The sequence below is a fragment of the Callorhinchus milii genome, unplaced genomic scaffold (genome assembly GCF_018977255.1).
Source record: "Callorhinchus milii isolate IMCB2004 unplaced genomic scaffold, IMCB_Cmil_1.0 Scaffold9, whole genome shotgun sequence".
NCBI lineage: Eukaryota > Metazoa > Chordata > Chondrichthyes > Chimaeriformes > Callorhinchidae > Callorhinchus > Callorhinchus milii.
The window spans coordinates 9,314,047-9,337,708 of NW_024704750.1; the positions used below are offsets into that span (position 1 = coordinate 9,314,047).

At 38.7% G+C, this 23,662-nt stretch overlaps 2 protein-coding genes across 2 annotated transcripts; both read left to right on the top strand.

The window, feature by feature from the left end:
- Positions 1 to 49: 49 nt before the first annotated feature.
- On the top strand, positions 50 to 10,291 carry eif2s1b (eukaryotic translation initiation factor 2 subunit alpha). The gene is given in 8 exon segments (NM_001292271.1): positions 50 to 156; positions 2,589 to 2,830; positions 3,887 to 3,966; positions 4,940 to 5,091; positions 6,160 to 6,266; positions 6,410 to 6,507; positions 8,241 to 8,384; positions 9,700 to 10,291. Coding segments are annotated over 7 exon segments (948 nt in total). The 5' UTR covers positions 50 to 156; position 2,589; the 3' UTR covers positions 9,826 to 10,291.
- A 3,687-nt stretch (positions 10,292 to 13,978) lies between these two features.
- On the top strand, positions 13,979 to 20,733 carry plek2 (pleckstrin 2). The gene is made up of 9 exons (XM_007888081.2): positions 13,979 to 14,134; positions 14,868 to 15,032; positions 16,174 to 16,346; positions 16,834 to 16,925; positions 17,981 to 18,168; positions 18,538 to 18,639; positions 18,954 to 19,037; positions 20,086 to 20,167; positions 20,473 to 20,733. Exons 1-9 carry the CDS (start codon positions 14,072 to 14,074, stop codon positions 20,598 to 20,600), a joined length of 1,077 nt encoding a protein of 358 aa, XP_007886272.1. The 5' UTR covers positions 13,979 to 14,071; the 3' UTR covers positions 20,601 to 20,733.
- The last annotated feature ends 2,929 nt before the right edge of the window (positions 20,734 to 23,662 follow it).

Sequence of the window (23,662 nt, forward strand, 5' to 3'; positions counted from 1 at the left end):
CGGGAGGGTGGGGGGCGGTGCACGCGCTGAGGAACCAGGCGGAAACGGCGGAGGCGGCGCGCAGACCGGTTTCTAACGGACGCTCGTTCCATTCAACCTCGTGCGGCGGCGGCGCTTCGTCCTCCTCCTCCTCCTCCTCTCACAGACTCCTTCCAGGTAATGGAGCCGGGCGGCGGGGGTGCGGAAAAAATATAGGGCAAGGCCGGGTGAGAGGTGGCGTGGGGCCTACCGGCCGACCGGCCTGCCTGCCGGCCGGCGGGAGGGGAGGGGAGGGGAGGGAAGCGAGGCCTGGGGACTGGCTGCGTTTCAGACTCCATCCCACAGAGAGGAGATGCGGTCTCTCTCTCGCTCGCTCGCACGTTTTTTTTTTGGGGGGTGTGCGTGTGTTGTTCGCGGGGAAAACGTGTTCCTTGGCGATGGAGCAATAAAATCGAAGCGAAGGCGAACGTGTTCATCCGACTGATTTTTCTGTTAGCGTTTCGTCGTTTGAAACGAGTTCCGTCGCTGATGAAACCACTGGATGGTTTTGTGTATTGGTCCTATTGACCCTGCGACCACCGCTTTCACCCCCCCCCACCCCCCATCGTTTGCACCCGCACCTACCCAGAGTCTATCATTTGGGGTTTTTATTAATGAAAAGTATCAATAGGAAGGAAGGCTTATTGATGGGATCAAGGTGAGGAATAGCAATGTTAGCAGATGTGCGGGTACACGCCTGTATTTTGCCCCAAGTGGTGTTGCGCTGCCTAACCTCACAAGGCAGTTGATATTATGTACTTATGGATGTTTTCCACGTGCAGGTGGCATATATAATAATTGGCATTTGCTATAGTGTTCCCGGGCACTGCTGATGACAGCACGGCCTGGTTCAGCGGCAGGAGTTGGAAGGTCTTGCCACCATCCAGCAGCAGGACCTGTTGGGTTCATCCAAGCTGACAGGACATCAGCTGACTGGGAGTCCCAGGTGGAGGAGGAGAAGTAGATTTGGGTGTTATCCACATACATGTAGAAATTGACCCCATGTCTGCGGATTACATCGCCGAGAGGGAACATGTAGATAAGGAAAAGAAGGGGGGCAAGAATGGAGCCTTGGGGTATTCTGCAATTGCCCAGGCAGGAGCGGGAAGAAAAACTACTTGCCGAGATGTATTGTTGGTGGTTTATTAAGTAAGACTTAAACCATGCGCGTGCAGTCCCACTAAGGATAATTCTTAACTCCTAATGAAGCCTTTATTTGTTACAAAACTTGAATACTACTCCCATTTCTGGAGAGGCTCTTCTAGCACATCTCTTAGATTCTTGAATTGGCTACAAAAACAAATGACTTTTTCTCTCTTTCAATTCTTCACTGTTAAAAACTAGAATAATACATTCTGGCAAAACCGTCCAAAGGGTTAAGTTCAATTGACAAACTGAGGTAAAAATATACTGATGGGTGCAATTCTGTTGCAAAGAAAATGGTAGAATGGTTAACAAAGCCAATTCACGTTTTTGTTTCCACTCATTTCTGTAATAATTTGAAGTGCCTTTGCATTATTGTAGATGGGTTTCAATGCAAAAGTGCAATTATTTGTCTAATCGTAGTTCAGAGAGAGAATCTCTAGATTTGAAATCTGCACCCAAGGGAATTTGCATCAAGTGTGGTGTAAATTTGTGTGATCTGTAGTTCTGTAATAGTGTTTGGAACATGAATGAAATTGTGGACACATGTGAATGCAAATTTTGCCTGAGAGTATTAAGCTCAGGTTCGTGATGATCAAAATAGTTGATAGTTTAGTAGTGTAATGCTATATTAAAGTTTGAAAATGTAAGAAAAGTCTTGAGTCAAATTAACGTATACTTTTGAGAAAGATATGACTTATTTAAAATGTCATTTACCTGTCTTCTTCCAAGTTAATCTGAGGGATGGCCAGAAGTGCTTGAGGGAAATGGGTAAAATAAAGACAAAGTTTTGAGACAGAGTAGACTATTAGAGTAATTAATGAGAGATTTGGGTGCAGGTTATTGTAGCAAATGTTTTATCCTCTTAATGCTTGACATGCAGCTACTGAAAGGATCTGAAACCTTTAGACTGTCATGAAGACATGATCTTTTGTTTTTACTTCTACATTTTATATTTGCTTTTGAGGTATTTTATATAATACCTAGTTGGACCTCTGTCGATTCCTCAGCAAATATACAAGGAGTACAGACTGGTTGGATTTTTACTTGAGTCACCTTTCGTTCCCTTTTTCAAGTGGTTGGTGTTCAATGCATTTTTATAAATTTTAGTGTAAGAGATTTAACTGTTCCCAGAATATTTCCATTGTGACTTTCTTGTTTTGCATTAGATTATTTCCTTAGCTTGTACATGACAGTGTCCAATTGTTGAGCTGTTGTGTACAGTCATCTGCACAGTTTTCACCAATGCTATTTTATGTACTGAAGTTTGGCCCCAGTAGATTGACTTCAATGTGGTGAACAGTCATAGTCAGGAATTTAATTTGAAGGTTGCTGTTCTTGATAAAGCTCATACATTAATTCTACCACCCAGTTTTGTCCTATTGTATGATCTACAACAAAAATGTTTCAAATTGTTTTTGTTCCAGAATGCCAGGCCTTAGTTGTCGGTTTTACCTACACAAATTTCCTGAGGTGGAAGATGTAGTGATGGTTAACGTTCGCTCCATTGCGGAGATGGGTGCCTATGTCAGCCTATTAGAGTACAACAACATCGAAGGCATGATTCTCCTCAGTGAGCTATCCAGGAGACGAATCCGATCCATCAACAAACTCATCCGCATCGGAAGAAATGAATGTGTAGTTGTAATTCGAGTTGACAAAGAAAAAGGTAATGTAGAAGGACAGACTGCATTAACTAGAGGTTGAGTCTTTCTGGTCTGGATTTTAAAGTTCTGAATCCTTGCATTGCTACAACTGAAGTCTTTCTGCAACCAAGCCATTTGCTTCTGAAATGTATGCACTTTCTGTAAACTTTCTTGTAGCTGGTGGTGTGGCTTAAGCTAATTTCTTTCTGCTAACTAGAAATAAGGTCTAACTTATAACATGTCATAAACTTCTGAACATTTAGCTCCTAGAAATATTAAAATGTCAAATCATTAATTTGATTAGTTCAAAAGTGAGTAGCTGAAAGTGCCTATTGCTATAACTTAGTGTACTATTACTCTCCGTCAGAATGTGGATTTGGCTTCAGGACACAATTGATGAGTTTTATTTCACTTGGACTACCTTGAGGAGATACCAGTTAGAAGAGGGGGTGAAGTTCAATGGCCCAAATATTCTGTAGAATATGGGAAAAAAGGCATTCTAAAAGTTTTTTTTTACTTTTTGAAGTCAGTATGTAAAAGCTTTGAGCAATAAAATGTTTCCTGAGATTGAGGGACGTACAACCGGTAATAATAAAACGCATCCTGTAATTATTCGACGTCTGCTTTGAACAGTGCAAAAACTCATTGCAATTAAACCTGCCAAATCTATAATGATTTAGAAAGCATTTGCTTCATTACTACTGCCAATTCCTCTTATTACCAGCTACTATTTTTAAAAAATCGTAAACCACCAGAAGAAAAAAACATCAGCTGAGCCTGATTCTGTCCTTGCCCAGTGTCTGTATGCTTTCCAGCAGATTCACGGGATACACTCAGGAATTGGAACTGTGGCCAATTTATTTTTCTTCACTTTGCCCACCACTACCCCAGTTCTTGTCTGTATGCTCTGTAGGACACCGGGTAGTACAGTTACTCTGTGATTTAGGGGGCCTGCTTTCATTTCTATAAACTTGCCCTACAACAATGACACAGTAAAATAATGCTCCAGGACAACCTTCTTCATCACATCAACAGTGTCATAAAATGTAGCCATTCTGATTGTGTGTTTATGATTCCAGGTTACATTGATTTGTCTAAGCGCAGAGTTTCTTCAGAAGAAGCAATGAAATGTGAAGACAAGTTTACCAAGTCCAAGACCGTAAGTAATTCTTTGTCTTATTCATAATTTTACCAGTCTATATGAAAACTTTGAAGTATTAAAATCTGAAATTATTAATATTCTGTATTACAAATTTTAAAACTAGTTGAATAAGTTATAGCAAGGTTTTATGTGGAGTATATGAAATTCTTTGAAAAGTTGGAGTATTCCCCAAGTATGAGTACAGACAATTATCCACAATTCGCACTTATATTGCCTTTCACTTATATCTCAAGTGCTTTACGAAGGCTCAGTGGGAGTCCGAGCTCGAAGGAAATGGGGACAAGGAGAGGGGTGGTGGCCAAAGTTGCATTCCTGAGTCTTTAGGTGGGTTGATTTTGAAAGCAAAAAGGCTGAGGGATTTTGGAAAAGATTTCCAGAGAGTCAGGACCTCGCAGTTCATAGCTCACCCATCGATGGTAGGGCCAAATAGATAGAGTGGGTTTTCCGCTGTGTTTTATAATTCCTATTTTCCTCACCTCAATGGGCAAGTTCCCAAGTCTTATCTCATCGTCCTTCATACTGAGGTAGGGAACTTGGTACATGGGTTTCCTACTATTGTTTGCTATGACCATATTACCATACTGTAAAGCAAATTAAAATGCATTTACATTTAATTTAAATTTTGTGTGCTTAAATACGATATAATAATAATAGAAAAATAAGAAGTTTTCTTTGTTTATATATGAAGAAGCAATGCATATCAAGAGTGGTTTGCAGTGGAATTCAGGCTATTGACTATTGCAAGTTCTTTGTTCAAAAAATTGTTATGTTTGGATACAATTTGGAGTCGGCAAAAACATTTTCCAAAACAAAATTGATCGTTTTTAAAAACTTCCTTAGTTATCCTCTTTTTGGAGGTGAAAATTGGTTGAAATATTTTCTATTCAGTAGAACAGACTATTAGTCCAGTAGACTGTGGTCCCCTGAATTTGAAGGAACAGTATTTCACCATGGGGTCTGTTTTTATTAGGTTTACAGCATCTTGAGACATGTGGCAGAAGTGCTTGAATACACTAAGGATGAACAGCTGGATAGTCTCTTTCAGCGGACAGCCTGGGTCTTTGATGAGAAGTACAGAAGGCCTGGATATGGAGCATATGATGCATTTAAACAGGCAGTTTCGTAAGAATTATTTATTTTCTACTTCAGGGGTGGGTTGCAAGTTATCATCTGACCTTAAAATGTTCTCTTTTGTACATGTTTTTAAAGAGTTAGTCTGGTATCTTGGAAACATTGCAATTCAGGTGCAGTAGTTTCCAAATCAATTTCAGTTTGATATCAGAAGTGGCTGGGAACACTCAGCTGGTTATGCAGCATCTATGGAGAGGGTAAAGTGAGTTAAAGTTTCAGTTTGATGACCTTTTGGCAGAACTGGGAGATATTGGAAGAGATCCAACATCTCCCAGTTCTGACGAAAGGTCATTGACCTGAAACGTTAACTCACTTTCCTCTCTCCATAGATGCTGCTTGACCCGGTGAGTGTTCCCAGCCACTTCTGTATTTATTTCAGATTTCCAGCATCTGCAGTATTTTGCCTTCAGTTCAATATCAGCCTGGTTACCACTTGATGGCAGTAGATGTTAATGTTGTTATTAGCAAATTAGAATTGTTCATTGCTTGCTGAGTCAGTAAAGGTAAGATAACAACAATTGTCTTAAATTACTTTTTACTGCATAATAAATGCAATATTTTGTAATATTTAAAAAGTCCTATGAACTACTGCTGGATATTGATTTTAAAATCATTCCATCACTGATTTACTTCAGTCATTGAGTTCCATTATCATAGCCTACTCTATTAGATAGTTTCTTGCTTTTTAGTGACATAATACTACAGGATTGTAACCAATCCTTAGGTGTGTTGACTATTTATCAATGTTATTTTTTTCCTATTGTAGGGGTTGCCCTGCACAATCAATATAATAATAAAGTGCAGTGACTGTTTATTTGTAGGTGAATACAGCAGTTAACTTTTTGCTCACAGCAATATTCCCACGAACATCTGATGTCAGTAATCCCTGCAAGTGCTGTATTGTAAATAATTACAAGAAATCTGCAGACATTCAGTCTTAATTTCTGTGTTTTCTGTTTTGATTCCACTGATACTGAATGTTACTGTTAGTTTTTCACTAGTGTCTAGATTGCACTAGAAATTATACAATTTCTGTATAAATTGTTTTATTTTTGCTAGAGACCCTACCATCCTGGATAGTCTTGAGTTGACTGAAGAGGAGAGGGGTGTGCTGCTTGAAAATATCAAAAGACGTCTTACTCCACAAGCTGTTAAAATCCGAGCAGGTGGGGGTTCAAAGCTTTAGTATTGTTAGTAGATTGTAAATAAGTTTTGTGTGGCTATCACCATTAACGACCTCTTTGATTTAAGAGGAATGAATTTTTAAGCTTCTGTGTCTCTCAAGTTCTATGTTTGTTTCTTTGAACAGATATTGAAGTGGCGTGTTATGGATATGAAGGTATAGATGCAGTGAAAGATGCACTTAGAGCTGGTCTAGATTGTGCCACGGAAAGCATGGCCATCAAGGTAGATATCTGGGAATTATTCAAACCTAAGAGTGGTTTCAAGTTTTTGTAGTTGTAACCATAAATTATACAAATTATGTAGAATTTAATGCTCTGATAAAAGGATGGTGAAATAGAAATTAAACTACATTAATATTTTTACAAAGTGGCAGCAATTGCATAAAGCTATTGGTAAAAAGTGAGTAAAGGAAAATCTGGGTCAGTTCCTCTAGGGAATGTGCGTTGAATGTTTGATAGTTAACTTTAACAAGTAATTCAAGTTTGGACATTGACATAGTGAAACCAACATCACAACCATATAAACAGCGAGAAGTTGTGGGTGCTGCTGTGAGGCCCACAGAAACTCTGAGCATTTACCTGTTTCCCATGCGGAGTGGGGACCTGCTTCCCATACTGAACACAGCAAAGAATCCCAGAGACATCCTAATGGAAGTCAGTTTCAATACAGATATCCATCACCCACTCCTGAGATTATTCCACAAGTCAACTCATTGAAGCTTTCACCTGAGCTGCTGAAATGTCAATTTCATATCTCACCCAATCGAGTTCAACACAAGACTGATTATGCTTTTAACAACCACCATTGATGAACTTCCACCACTTGTGTTCAGCTTGAAGTGCTATCATGGGACAGTATTGCTAATGTGACACCGTAGCAGTATTTGGGGGCGGAAGGGTGCAAGGAACTCATTTTACAGCCCCTATCACCGAGTTCTCAAGTTTGTATTGTATTAAGAGACCATAAGACGTAGGAACAGGAGTAGGCCATTCGGCCCCTCGAGCCTGCCCCGCCAATTAATAATAATAAGATCATGGCTCCTCTTCTAATCTAATTTCATTTACCCGCCCTATCCCCATATCCCTTAATCCCTCTAACCTTTAGAAATCGATCAACCTCAGTCTTGAATATGTTCAAGGACTGAGCATCCACAATTCCACAAATAAGTGGGTGAATACACACAGCGGAAGAGAGAATCTAAGGACCAGCCCCCTTCACAGACTGGAGTCAATGGTTTGGTCTCAAAAAGCATCTGAGGTTAAACAAAAGTTTAAGGAGTTTGAGCAGTTTCAAATAATTCTCAAAATAATTGGAAAGATGTAAGATAATGTTGGGAGAGTCCGGAAGGTGTGGTATCTTTGTCTGTCTGCCTCAACCAGCATCTGTAGCTATTGGTTCCAGTAACAAAACCTATTACAAGACCATCACATGCAAATTTTTTGTTGGTCCATATCAGCCTGTCTATATATAGTGGAAGACTAATATCTAGTTGATTGGTGGGACACTGCTGTGCGAAATAGGCAATCGCGTTTCGTCCACAAAATATAGTCAGTTCACTTTATAATATATTCTGTGAAGCACTTTAAGACATCTCGAAGACATAAGGAGCTACATTATTATATCAAATGCAAGGATTATTATTAACTTGCAACTTTCTATAACTGGTTATTGTTGAAAGAACTGGACAGTGGCCTTTAGTTTTAAACAAAAAGTGCTTAAATGTGGTGCGTAGTTGTCGGGTGTAAATTGAAAAGAAATATCAGAATATACAATGCTTTTTCACGCTGCATAATTAATATTGGCCAAAATCTCTGTGGCAGTTTTAAACTCATGTGGATTCAAAAAAATATTTACATGCAGAGCCTCATCATTGGCCAAAGTTCTTTTTCAGCTCTAACATGTTGGTTATTGAAGCATGATGGTATTTAATCTTATTTTTTTTCTTGCTTGTCTAGATAAATCTAATTGCTCCACCAAGGTACGTTATGACCACTACAACGCTTGAGCGTACAGAAGGTCTTTCTGTCTTGAATCAGGCCATGGCTGCAATTAAGGAGAGGATTGAGGAGAAGAGGGGAGTTTTCAATGTCCAGATGGAGGTCAGTGCTACCTTTTCTCCACTTTACGTTTAAAGTTTTATTCCATTCCCTTGTGGAGTATGAGCACACAACCTGCCCCTACCATCGACTTTTGATCCAGTTACCTTGATCTAAGTGAAACAGGCTGTGGCAATTAGTTTGTATTTTGGTCACATGGGGGAAGCAGGTGGCTTGCTTTTAGATGTCTCTTGTGATCTAGTTGACTGCTGTGGATATATAAATCCAAGTTGTTGTTGTTGTCTGTGTGTTCTGCCACTTATGGGAAGTGCATTCGAGGATGTGTGCCGTTTGCTCCTTCCCTCTCAAAGCTAATCCCCAAACTGATTTCACTTTCAGTCATCTTTCTTCTCACCCCCCTCAGCTTGCACACCAAGCTATTCGGCACTTTGAGACATCCTCCTGACTAGATAGGTGCTATACAAATATAAATTGTACACTGCATCAGTGAGTACAATATGCAAAATGGAGTGAGAATTTGAAACAGTGCTTTGAAGAAAAGAATAAAGTTCTATAAAAAGAAAGCTAGCATATGTCTAAATTTAGCAGGCTGAACCAGATAAATGTTAATGTGGCATGTTTAAAGGGAAAATAAAATGTTAGATTTCTATCTTTATATCTTTAGTTGTTCCACCACTTTATCCTATGTGAAGGATCTATCTAAATGTAAGTTGTTGTTGCTACCTTTATCCTTGCATTCTGTACAAAATTAGTCTACTTACTATCTTCTGTCTAGGTGTGTTGTAGTTCATTTTTTTTGTGTTTCATTGCAGGAAAAAAACTAATACAAATTGAGTGTGAGACATGTTTGCGAAGTGATTTGCATTGGAATCCAAATGCTGAGACTGGCTGAAAAAGGTGGTTTCAGCAGGACATGGATTTGATTGTTGTAGTGTAAATGCAGACCACATTGAGCATTTTGCCTCTATGTAATAAGTAAACACTGGCTAGAAGAGTTCTGCACATCTACTTAATTGTATTTGCAAAGCTCTCCTCAGCCTCAGAAGTGCTCTACTGCTTCTAGCAGACTATATCTGGTATTAGTGTGAGTGGATGGGTACAAATGGAATATTTCTGTGTCTATTAGCATACTTAAATAAGCCTAAGGATGAGAAGGCTTAATTTTTATAATCACCCAAATCTAGATTTTTGTGTTCTCTGCCTTTAACAGTTGTTCTGAGAAGCGTTTTAATGCTATTTTCTGATGCTTTTTTTAAACTTTTCTCAGCTCGTATAAGTCTTCCATCAAGGAAATTTGATAAATCTTCACAATGTGAGATTGAATGCATTAAAATTATTCTTTTTCTGGCTTTCACAGCCCAAGGTAGTTACAGACACAGACGAGACCGAGCTGGCTAGGCAGCTTGAACGACTGGAGCGGGAAAATGCTGAGGTTGATGGAGACGATGATGCTGATGAAATGGAAGCAAAACCTGAGGATTAATGCTGTGGGAAGGTTATGTACACAAGAAGTGGATCAGGGAAACGTAAACTCCAATCAAAATACAGACTCCAAAACCATCAGTATTGGATGTATCCAAACAATTTCATTCAAGAGTATTTTATTTCCCATTTATACAGGTTACAATCAGGGATTGTTTTTTACCATTTGGAATTATTTTTCAAAGTATCCGTTCCTATTGAAAATGTTCACAGTTGTCTTAACTCTGAGAAGCTGTAACTGTTCTCCAAAAATAGTGAAATCTTGATGGAGGGAGTGGAGTTAGGCTTGTATCTTAAACAGAAAACTTCAAAATTATATTGAGACGCTTGTAAATCACTGATTGTGTAACACTTAACCTCACAGTGGAGTTTTACAAGAATATGGCTCTGCAAGAGGGACAGAACATTTCTTTCTAGCAGAATTGTATTCAGACCTGAAACAATAAATATTTGGAAAATTTAAAATGACTTGTGAATCTCAAGCCTTTAACGTTTTTTTTACACATCCACATCTTTACACTTTTGCTATATATTCATAAATGTAACATAGTATACATAGTATAATGAGCATCATTAATAGCAACCTGGAAAGCAATGAAGATTGCTTGATTGCTTGTTCAACTCAGAAACCACTTAACTGCTGCACATAGCCTTAGTTCTATGTAGTATGAGATGCCATTGCGTAACATTAAGTAACATTAAACAATTTTATCTCATGATATTGTGAAGTTTTGATTTACTTATTTTAAAGATCTATGTAAATATGATTTTGCAGCTTTGACAAATTTTAAAATTTGATAATGGGTGGCGTTCGGTATCTACAGGTTCCTATTGCATTTTCTTCATTAAAAGATGGAATGATATACACTAATTACAATGTACAACAGTTGGATTTGAATATTTTCATAGTTAACTGTGACTACTTGTTTAGGTCTTCTGCGATTCAATAATTTCTGCCTAGATTAAATTGAATACAATATGGTGCCTCATTTCAAAAGAAAAGGCATTGCTTTGTGCCAGCCACACCACCTATTACCAAAATGAAGGTGAACAGAAATCGCTGACATTTTTGACTTGGGTCACAAATCTTTGAACACAAAACATTTAATGGACAAAGAAACCACCAGTATCCCTGTTGAGCAGAAGGGATCCTGTGGTTTAAACCTTTGATAACTGATCTTCTGATGTGGGAAGCTTCAGAAAATCACACAAACTTGTAGTAACAACAAATTACCTTATATAACGCCTGTCACGTCGGGAGGACTTCCCAAGGCGCTGGACAATCAGTGCTTCGGACCATGATTAAGTTTTCTAAAGGTTGACCAGTCATAACAGCACAGCAAAGATCTGGTTTCATTCAGACACGTTGCATCTCGTACAATCGAGGAAAGAATCTGATGAGATGTATTACTTAAAACTAAATTAATTTTAAAAATACAACCAATAGGAAATGACTAAATATACTACTGTTGAATTCAAAATAAATACTACCATCATTTAATTCCGCTGCATAAAGGCAAATAAGTCAATACACAATTGATGAAATCAGAAGTTTTTTTTCCAAGTGATTGGTTTTGACCTACCCTCCCCTAATTTTTGAACTTCAAATTTCCAGTCAAATAATTATGACTAAAGTAATTTAACAAGAATTTTATATGCCGATTATTAGACTGAGCTTGTTGCAAGACGTTATTTGGATATTTACGGCCTTAGTTTGCCTACCTAAAGTCGACCCCTACTCTGGAAATAAATGAACCTTTCAGCATCTTCTTGGCAGTGCAGGTATTATCTTGGATCAATACATTTTGCCACTAGGTATTAAAATGTATATTGGAACAAATGATACCCCACACACAATTCTGGATCTTAGCCATACTGCACTATTCTGCACTGTTAGTCAAGTTCATAGAATTATACAGCACGGAAGGAGGCCACTCGACCCATCGTGTCTGTCCGGGCTCTTTGAAAAGAGGTATCCAATTCAATCCCACTCCCCCGCGCTCTCCCCATAGCCCTACAAGCTTATCCTCCCCAAATAATTACTCTCTTGAAAGTTGTTATCGAATCGGCTTCCACCATCCAATGCATTCCAGATCCGAACAACTTGCTGTGAAAATATTTCTCCTCACCTACCCTCTGTTTCTTTTAACAACTACTTTAAATCGGTGTCCTCGGGTTTCTGACCCACCCGCCAGTGGAAATATTTTCACCTTGTTCACCCTATCAAATCCCCTCATAATTTTGAAAACTTGTATTAAGTCTCCTCTTAACCTCTGCTCCAAGGAGAATAATCCTAGCTTCTCTAGCCTCTCCTGATAACTGAAGTCCTTCATTTCTGGAACCATCCTGGTAAATCTCCTTTGCACCCTCTCCAATGCCTTGACATCCTTCCTAAAGTGTGGGCCCCTGAACGCAGTACTCCAGCTGCGGTCTAACCAACGTTTTATAAAGGTTCATCATAACCAAAAGTTGTATGGGATTTGATGAAAGCTTAGGAATGGGTCAGCTCTGTGTAGCAAACAAACCAAGGGTGTTTGACTCGGAATATATTTTTTATATTACTATAAGTTAATCTCAACCATAAAGTTGCATGAAGCAATTTTCATCCAATTTTCAAGGGTTGCACAATACAGGATTTGTTTTGTTTCTCATTTAATGTGTAAGCATAACTCCACCCACAGTCATAACATTCAGACAAACAACTTAACTAATTGGGAGCACATTTTTTAGCTTGTTTATCTTAATTACTGGGTTTGGCAAGTGCTTTAAACTGATAGGAGCCATAAATATGAGTAAGAAAGTTTGACGTGCAAATTATTCATAATTGAGGAGAACCAATTATTTCTGTTCCAAGGTCATTTTCATTGAGGAAAAATCATTCCTGTGGTTAATTTAAGTGTAGAGTTTGATACAACTTTTTAAATCTAACTTTGCCAGATTAGTTTTGCAGGTTCTATCCACAGTTACTTAGTACATATTTAAAATGAGTTAATATACAAATTCAAAATGAATTAATACTATGCGTTATTGTAATGTGTACTAACTATTCATATTAGAAGTTTTAAGTGTACAACTATATTTTTTGAGTCTTGAATCTATTTACCTTACGTGTTATCAAATGCTTGGAATTTACCTCATACTGATTGACTGAGGTCACCTTCACCTAAACCACAACTGGCTGTTTAGCCACCTCAACAATTTTTTTGGAGAATTACTTAATAAAGAATTGCCTGTGCTGTGAATAAATGATTCAATCATGTCTGAAATTGTAAACTGGAAAGAAATGTGCTGCTTGTTTTGACGAGCCAGTCTTGGTCCTTGACTGTGGAAAGGTGCATGACCATACATGATCATGGGTTGTTTTTCAGACATGTACAGCAATGAAGTAGGCTGGCAGTTTCGGAATTACCTAGCTATGGTGATGCTTACCTTAACAACCTGGTGTTTTTGAAATGTCCACATTTCCAAACAGTATATTCAGGACAGAGATGTACTTTTAAATAAATTGTCCGAGTCAGTGAGGGTTTCTTTGGAGGTTTGTGGAGAGTTTTAAACATTTAACCCAGTTCTCAAAGGTGATGGGGAATATTCCTACCTATTGTGCCAGAATTCCCCCTTTTAACCTTTAATGTATTGAAAAATATTACATTGGAGTCTATTGTTTACTGATTCCTGCCCCAAGTGAGTCCTGTAGCCTATTGGATAGAGCTAACAACTTCCTGGTAACCTATTCAGCTGTTCATATCCCTAGGGCACTATATTGGCTTTAGGTGTAAGGAGGAAACAATCAGCCTGGAATAGGGCTAACCCTAATTCCAAATCCTGGTTGATATCTAGAATCCCCTGACTGGAAAGTGCATGTGTGTTGTGTCCAATGAGTACTCAATCGGATTCTTTTGATATCTTGGTCACATATGAAAAATAGTCTCTTTTTATTTCTATTCCTTTTGCGAACATGCTCATTAAATCTCAATGTTCATGATTAGTAATTGTATGTAGGTGTGAGAGGTTGCAGTTTGTTTCTTATCTGTTTATCTCCAGACGGATGCAGTTTTTTTTATTTAAAATATTCGTCAGTCAAATTATACCAATAAAGACAGTGCCAACAGGGATTACTCAGACTACTCATACTGACTGCACCCATTTAAGGTGTGTATAAGGCTGGGGAAGTGTAGACACGTCATGGTGTGGTCTCTCCTGAGGTATTTAAAGTTCAGCCTTCAGAAGTCTGCACACTTTGAAACCGGATGTTTCACAACAATATGCAGGGAATGACTACCACAATAAGGGAAGGATTCTTAATCAAAAGGGTAAGAGAAACTTATTCATTGTAAGCTTTATTCTTTTCTTTCTAAGAGCTGGGAAAATGTATTTGCACCAGTCATTGTTGAAGTGGTTCATAATAGTTTACTTGAACATAAATCAGTGAAGATTAGAAGTATTCCAAACAAGTAGCTTGTTTTAAAACACTGGAACTGCATTTCATATGTTTTCTAAATGTACAATTCATTGTGTTCTCATATTCAAAGTTCAGAACTGAGCGTTTTAATTCTGTTCCCTCCCTCATCATTTTATAAACTTTCCACACAGTTTCTTTCTACCCCTTTCCCTCCTATTATTCAACCAAAAGCAGCCAATGCATGTCTTTTATGAAATGTGTAATTTTGTTCAAGCTTCAATTTTCTGCTTTACTCAGCACAAACACACACAAACTTTCCAGTAGATTTCACTGGTAATCCTGAATAGGAAACCTGGGTGAGTTTTTTTTTTCTCTTGTCCATGACCCTGATGCCCATACTCCAGTTGAGATTAGCAAACACATAGAATAGGAATCAAACCTGGGATTTTTCCAACTTGGATCACTCAATGGCAGATTTGACAGTGCACTGGGCCATAAATTAGAATAAATCGCTTTTTTTAAATGTAAAAACAGGAATGCGAAATTCTCTAACATAATATTCTACTCTTGAGTGACATTTAGAATCTTCTTGCTGTTTACTATTCATTCCTTTTAAGGTTGACATTCAATTGTTTGTATTTTAGGGTCACATTGTTCAGAACTGGAAAGCAAGATGGTTTGTTTTGTTCAAAGATCAACTTCTTTACTATAAAATTGAAGAAGGAAAGAAGGAATCTCAACCCAGAGGCCAGATTCCGCTCCAAAGTTGCACTCTTATCTGTCCCTGTGTCGATTATGAAAACCGGCCGGTAAGAATTATGAGGAGTGTATCTTTATGTAGATGCCAGCGCCTATTACATTTTTCTCTGATTTATAGTTGCTTTATTAAAGATCACTTAATTAAGGATCTTATTTAATTTGCTTGTCATCTGCTTGTGCTGATTACTTTTACTTTTAGTTTGAGGCTAATTTTAACAAAAAACAGACTGGCATCTGAGGCATTGCACATCTTATAAAAGCTGTTGTCAAATTTCAAGTAAACCTTCCTAGCTATTAAATCATAGGAATAAGGGTAACTCTTTAAGAGTTAACTGATGTCAGGCAGGCAAGAGAAGACGTGCTATATTTTTCTTAGCATCCCTGGACTGAGGAACGGGAAATCTAGTTAGAAAAAGTCCGGCTCTGTTGTCAGATCACCTGGGATTAAATAACGACATGTATCAGTACTCACTTGTCTATGAAACCTTCTCCCAACATTAATTAATGCCTTCACGAGAAGGGGAACACACACAAAAAGCCGCGTTAGATAATATGACATTTACTTTCCATTTACTTTGTTTGATGGATGGCGGGGGTGGATGTAATCTAAATTTTCCTATAAGAAGCAGGTAAGCGTGTGTGGTGTATTTGTGTACCTTGCTTATTCCTTAGATAATGCATGTTTTTTTTCTGCTGTGTTGTCCTCGGTGTTTTCAACAAACGTGGCTGTGGAATATAAATTCAAGAATTGTTCCAGACAGTGTAAAAGCTCAGCCAGCAGGGGACCCAGCGAGCTCTGCTGGGAGTTGGTAACACATATACAGTACTCAGTGTATGCATTGCCTCACTTCCAACATTGCATATTCATTCCTTTTAATATTACTGGCCTCAGAGACCAAAAGGAACATGTACCAGATATAGTGCCGTATATAAAGTAGGATTCTGATAAGGAGCAAAGGGTTTTGTGGAACAGTAAGTTTGGATGCATGAACCTGATGTTCCATCTGCCTTCTCTACACAGGATGTTAGTGTTCAGACTGACAGTACGTTGCTAAGTGATTATTGGCATTTGCAATAAGGTACCAACCTTTGAATCATGTACAAACTGTCAAAACAGAATAGGATTTGGTCAAAACAAGACAAGAACCGAAGTTGAGGACAAAGTCTGAGCATGTGCATTTTTTTTAACAGCTGATGATTAAATTGAAGACTCAGCAATCTATTGAGTATTTCCTTCAAGCTTGTTCCCGTGAAGAACGTGATTCCTGGGCTGCTGATATTAATAAAGTGATCAAAGCTGTTAATCCAAAACAAACACAACAGCTGGGGACATCCTTTAACTCAACATCAGACATCAGTCTCAAGTATGTGTTCATGACCCTTTTCATAATGTGTTGCACTCCTCTCCACCAGAGTTTTCTCCTTTTTCATCCTTTCTCACTCTGGAGTAGGGGTTCAAGGCTGACAGAGAGCCCTCTGATATCTTACTCAATTTAAAATTCTTAATATATGAACCAAGTTGTACTGCACTCACATTGTCTTTATTAAATTAGCCATTGAGGAGAAGTGGATATCTTGAAATGTGCATCACTGTCAGCTGGTTTTCTCATCAAAAAGGCATTGATAACCAAATTCATTTCATATCATAATATATGGTTCAGATTACATACCCCTTCTTATCCCATCCAAATAATGCAACGTTCACCCATTTTCAGTGTACAATATATTTCTCCATTGATCCAGAACATCAAAACGAATGCTATTCGTTATTGTTGCTCTTTGTAACAATTAGTTATATTATAGTGGTTATTAATGGCTGTCTTAATGATTCTTTACCTTTTTAATCTGCAGTCACTTGATTGATGCCATGCACGATAGTCACGGTGGGATAAAGGAAATGGCAAACACAGAATGTGGGAACACCTACAAGATGACTTTCACTGGTAAGGAAAGGAACCAGAGGAACATGTACATAACCAAAACGCAAATCACTGGTTCTCCATTTCCTAGGATGGTTTGCAGTTGCTTAGCCTAGTATGAATGTTGCATAAAAGTTGCCTTTTGAGTACTTACTAGTGATACCTACAGGATTGTGTAACCTGACAGCTGCAGGTTCTCTTTGATCTCAATTGGTGCGAGTGAGCCAGGTGTAATTTCTTAACTCTGCCTTCAGCAGTAACCTAAATCTCCATTTCATGCTTTCATCCTGTAATTATTCTTTGTGATGTTGGTAGAGTTGCCAGGAAACCAGTTTAAATGCCCCTCCTCCTCCCATTCCCTGGTGCACTGAGATAACATTTCTGTGCAAGAAACGATCACAGTGACTAACATAAACTGATGCTTGAAAGCTGCTGAACGTGTCCAGACGAAACAAATTAATTGTAGCTGATCACACTTGGTATGATACCTTTAATTATTTCTGTACCCCACTCCAATATTCTACGATCCTTTTAAAGGTGCTTTGAAGCCTGCGTTTTTTTTAACATCCGCTGGAGTAATAGTTTTATGTACATTGGCCACCCTCCAATATCATTCCATAGTGCCTCCTTAAAGAGACTATTATTCACCTCTGAGCTTCGTCAGAGTTGATGTACTATTTGACTGAAGAGCACTGCAGCCAAGCCCAAGCCTACCCTGGCTTGTTGTTTCCTTTCAAACACGCACATCTTCCAGAAGACGTTGTCGGAAATTCAGCTGATTAACCCCTCCCAAGCCTCTAGAGATCTACTGACTTAGCAAACACAGGGATGGCTCCTGGGGCCTTGCAGATCTGTATGGCTCGGTTACTCAATTAATACAATTTCTGAGCTATTGAGGGAACGGTGTTTAATTGTTCCAATGAATGTGAATATTTATTTTATTAAACAGTAATTGCTTATTGCAGTCAAGCCAGAAATACTGATAACATACCATTGGAAAAAAGAACTTCTCATTTCTATTTTGTTCATTGTGAATGGAGTCAACCATTTTCCTGCTTCCCATGTGTTTATCTCTGAAGGTTCATCAGTGGTCGACTGGGTGATGTCCTGGAATTTTGCCCACTCCCGTCTGGACGCTGTCACGTTAGCTTCCATCCTGGTCGAAGAAAATCTCATCACGCCAGTGGGTCCGAAAAGTACAAAAAGCGTGCGCAGCATGCCACTTGGAGAGCAGTTAATGGATGATTCAACAGTACTTTATTGTTTCGTAAGTACGCTGTCTGTGTTCAATTAGCTGGTGTTTACTCCTACGGTTCATTGTTTTTCAAAGATTTTAAAATGCATTATTGAAAGTAATTTATTGAACTTGTAACTGGGGGGGAAAATCTCAGGACTGTTCATTCTATTATGACCTAGTGGGATCACACTGTCATGAAATTAAAGTAATGAATCATCACATCAGTACCATCTAGGACGTAAAATTTGTTTTTTTTTACACTGTGGTATGGGTGTGAGTGCCTTGGGTTTTGACTCCACATGTGGAGGAAGAGTCTAAAGCACAAATCTGTTCCTGTTTGCCTACTGTACCAATGCTGGATATGAACCTCCCCTTTAATGCATGTATTTTCTCCTGCAGATCGAAAACAAGAACAAAATTGACAACTCCAATGACATCATAGATATAAACCCCTTAGAGATGAGCGGCAAAATTGTGAAGCAAGGATATTTAATGAAGCAGGTACTTGATCTCCCATTGACTTAGCAGATGATCTCAGCCATTCATTACCTTGGAAATATGAATATTCTGGAAATTAAAATTAGATTGCAGTAAAACTCCCTTCAGCTTTGGAGTTGCCTCCGGTGTTGCCAAACCTTGATTTATTGTCTCAGAAATCTGCACTCACTCAGACTGTTAATCTATGTCCCGGTCCCATTCCCCCCAAACCCCTACCTGCTGTGTTATTGCTCTGCCTGGAGCTAGTAGAGCTCATAGTTAAATTCTACTCCTCTACTGTACATGTCTAATCCATTCTGTATTTGCACTGTACTTAGGGACACACCAGAAAAAACTGGAAAGTGAGAAAATTTGTTCTGAGGGCAGAGCCTGCATACCTGCACTACTATGATCCTTGCAAAGTAAGTGATCTATAATGTATCTTTGTAACTTTCTTTGGTAAGGGATATGTCGCTTTCTCCCTCTGCAAGGGTGCCTCCACACCACCACTGCTTTTGTCATGTTGAGATTAGGTGAGGAGAGATCCAAGTCCATTTTTTTTTCATCCTAAATCACAAACAAGTGCTGCCCTTAGAGCTGGGCCAGCAACAAAGGAAGAATTATCTTTTAAAAATAACTGTAAGCAGTCACGACAGGTTCTTGAGGACACTCAGACCAATTAGGTTTTCTTATAATTATTTGGGGATGACAAGTTTGCAGGGCTATGGGAAAAGAGCAGGGGAGTGGGATTGATTTGGACAGCTCTTTTCAAAGAGCCAGCACAGACACAATGGGCTGAATGGACTCCTTCTGTGCTATATAACTCTATGATTCTATGATCTCACCTCTGTTACTGAGGCAAGAGGCCTAGCACAGAGCTTCAATAGGTAGCACTCACCTCTTCTCAACCACTGTGTGCTCAATGAGTCTAGGTGAAGGGCGAGACAAGTAGCTTGAATGAGGAAACAATCCCTTCACTAAATCAATCTGATTTTTCCCCCCTACTCCCATGTTGTATATTTTTGTTGATCAGCCGGGTGTCTGACACACGCAGAAACCCATGTCAGCTTGGAGCCAATTCAGCTCTCAGGAGACCTCAATTAGAGCCCAAACTAATACATGAGACAACCAGAAAGCATGCTTCTAATTAATAATAAAAAGGAACATAACTACTCAACTGTAAACTGAGCGTAAACGTAATCTTCATAAACCAGTCCAATTAGTTTAAACACATTGTACAAAAGCTGACCGTGGTTTTCAATTCAAATTCCACAGCATACAATTCCTGAGCAGATTCTAAGAGCACATGGTAACGGAATGCCAATCAGGTTTTAAACTAGGAATGGAGGTGCGGTTGCTAGCAGTTTGATTTCTGCATGTTGTTTTTCCACATATGTGGAGTTTGAAACTTTACTGAAAAACTTCTAATCTCTAAACGGCTGACTTCAAATTCCTGTTTTCTGTGTGTAGGAAAAGGAAGACCATGCTGCTGGTGGGTTTGCTCTCCGAGGCTGTTTAGTTTCTGCTGTGGAAGACAATGGAATTGCACCAGGTGAGACTGAAAGAAATGATTCCACTAATGATCCGACAAGCGGTATCCTTAAACACGTAAAGCACATTGAGTATCTGTGCAATTGAATGTAAACCAAACATCTATCAAGTCAACTGTGCAGTCACTTGTCTGTAAATCATTTTGAAATGTGCCTGTTGCCTTCTTGGGTTTTCTAAATTCCTTGTGTGCTGTGGCTTGTGTCACAAAGCAGGGAAGAGGCGATAGTTTTGTTTTTCTTAAGCCAAGCACACTTTTTTTTAATATGAATTGCACGAACCTTCATTATTTGACTTTCAATCTTGCAGGAATAAAGGGAAAAGTTCAAGGCAATCTCTTTAAGATCATCACAATCCATGACGTCCATTATTACATCCAAACTGGCTCCCCCGCTGAAAGGTCAGCATGGATCAAGGCAATTAAACAGTTAACATAAACCCTCTTAAAAAAAACTGGAGATGAAAAGACTGAAGAAAACAAATGAAAGACATTCCGAAAGTGTATCTGTGTCCTTGCAAAAGATCATTTCCAAAGCAATGATTTGCTTATAACTAACTTTGCATTTGTAGACAATGGACATATGGACATATGGACACAACAAGGAATGTTATTAAGTCTCAAAATGCTGGCAAGTCTGCACGACTCCTGTCTGGGTTGATCTGTTGTAAACATTTTCAACTCACACGCTGTGGCCCTGACAAAATACTAATTACAGTATTAAAGCTACTCAAATATAAAGATTGATGTAATACTACAATACAAACCCTATACTACTACTATAATACACACAAACAAAATACTGTAACTCAAAATTAGAAGTATTAACCTATGCTCTACCTAGACAATTATTTTCATATTCTTACCAACTTTGACTACAAGGGTGTGGAGCACCAAATTAGATTTTTTTAAAAATTCAATCTCTTGGTGTTTCAGCCATGTATAAACTTTTATTAGAGTCCAGGGTGGGGGGGGGGGGGTAGGGTTGGGAGGGGAGACAGCTCAACTCCCGTTGTCACCAGGAATAATGTTTCGGAAGAATCTTTCTGAACAAAAGCATAGAAAACTGTGCTTTGTTGTATATTGTATTTATTTTCAAATTATTTATCTATTTTATTTTTCTAGATATATCAGCGCTAATTTTAAATGGTTTTGATTTTATACATCTTCTGATATGAATAAACATGTACAATAAATGAAAAATCCTTTCTTGTGTTTGGTTTCTGATTCAATTGCAAAATGTTCCACCAACTTCAGAAATAACTTGTTGCTGTAATGGGAAGGCAGTTGGCTCTGTATGCTGAAAGGATGAGATTAGATAGACCAAAGTGTCAAACTTCTCTTGTGACATTACAATAACAACCACAACTTGCACTTATGTAGTAGCACCCACCACGCAGGCTAGCATCTCAGTGCGCTTAATAGAGAAAGTGTGAGAGATATTACACCAATGTTGGTCTGGAATTATGAGTGAAATCAAAAGATTTTTTTTTAAAAGTGTCCTTAAGTAATTATTAAATAAGGTGAAGTGCAGAGCAAATTTTTTACGGCTCGTTTTGTGCTATTTCCTGTTTTCAATTGGATTACTTGTCTATGCGTGAGGGGCGCCATGTAAATGCAAGTTGTTGTTGTTCATTATGCTGAGTCGGCTGATCCAGGTACAAGGAGGAATGCTGCAATTGGCCCCTGTTCCTTTTGATAGGGAGAGAAAAATGAGCCGGGATCAGGATTCCTGCTCTTCATTATTTTTGCAGTGCCCCCTGCTGGAATGTGTCTGTCCGTCGCCCAGGAGACACAAGCGGTCAATGAAAACAGTGACTGTTTTCTGGGAGTCAGTTGACTGGAGGGGATATTTGCAGGTGAGCTGAATTTTTAAATATCATTTAAATTTCCAATCCAAGGTTTTTTGGATGAGGGGTAGGCTGGGCCTCAGGACGGAGTTTTTTTTAATACACAGAATAATAATAATAATCCTTGCATTTGATATAGTGATTTGTCACGTTGTAGGATGTCTCAAAGCGCTTCACAGCATATACTGTAAAGTGAATTGACGACGTATTTTGTTGTGAAATGTGGCAGCCATTTGCACACAGCAGTGCTCCACAAACAGTCGTGGATTGAATGGCCATTTTATTATTTTTTTAAGGAATTGTTACCCCCGGAAAAGCAATCGACTAAAAACCGGGTTCCTACTTACTGCTAGGTAAACAGGCATGTGGAGTAAGGAAACTCACCCAATGTTTCGCTCTGCCGGGAATCGAATCCAGGTGTCTCGCTTGTGACTGGAACCCATTGCCTGAAAGGGTGGTCGAGGCCGATTCGATAACTACTTTTAAAAACGCGTTGGATGGGTATTTGAGGAGCACGGGTTTGCAGGGTTATGGGGAAAGGGCTGGGGAGTGGGATTGACATTAATTGCTCTATTCAAAGAGCCAGCACAAACTCGATGGGCCGAATGGCCTCTTTTTGTGCTGTATAATTCTATGATTCTATGAGGCGAGCGCTCTAACCACTTTGTGTTGTGATGTGGCAGTGTGTGTGTGTGTATGAAAATTAACTTTGTCCAATTGAAAGACCTAGGCGCGAGTAAATATACTAATTCTATGATTGAATCTACAGTGAGAACTAAATGTTGTTTTATGTTTTGACCTCCTGTTCCTTCATTTTTGATCTCCCCATAGCCCAATACCATTTGAGGCCCAAACAGTAGCTAATTTTTCTTCCTAACAGTTAACTGTTCATTCTTCTGTCAGCCCACACACTGAGTGTTTACAGATTATTTAAGCTTCTGCAAGATATCCACAAGAGGGAAGCCAAATCTGTTCATGAAAAATGTTACTGAGATTCTGGTAAGGTCTGTTGAAGCTTGTGAAAAACTCTATTGCTTACAATTGAATAAATCATGGGAATATCTTGATATTGACCCAAGTAAAGCTTTTGCCCTTTTGCTGAAATATAAATGTTGCCTAACGTATGGTTAATTGAATACGTAAAGCTAGCACAAACCATACTTTTCTAATGTATGGTTTGTGCTAGCTTTACGTATTCAATTAACAAGTAATGGTAAGAATGCAGTGCAAAGTCAACAATTAATAATAATAATCCTTGCATTTGATATAGCGCTTTTCACGTCGGGAGGACGTCCCAAAGCGCTTCACAAAACACACTGTAAAGTGAATTGACTGTATATCTGTGGGCGAACGCGGCAGCCAATTGCGCACAGCAATGTCCCACAAACAGTCGTAGATTGAAAATGACTGATTTTTTTTTGGGGGGGGGATTCCATTTTAATTGCAGCACTATTGATATAAGAGTCGGTATGCAAAAGGTGGAAGACAAGGGGCATGAGCAAAATATGAATTTGTACCATGCTTTTGTGGAGGTGACAGGTCTTTCTAACCTTCAGCAGAGATAGCATTTGTAACTTTTCCAGCTTTGGTTATCAGCAAAACTTCATGGAAAAGCAGTCAATTACATAATTAGATGCTATGCACACTGGTG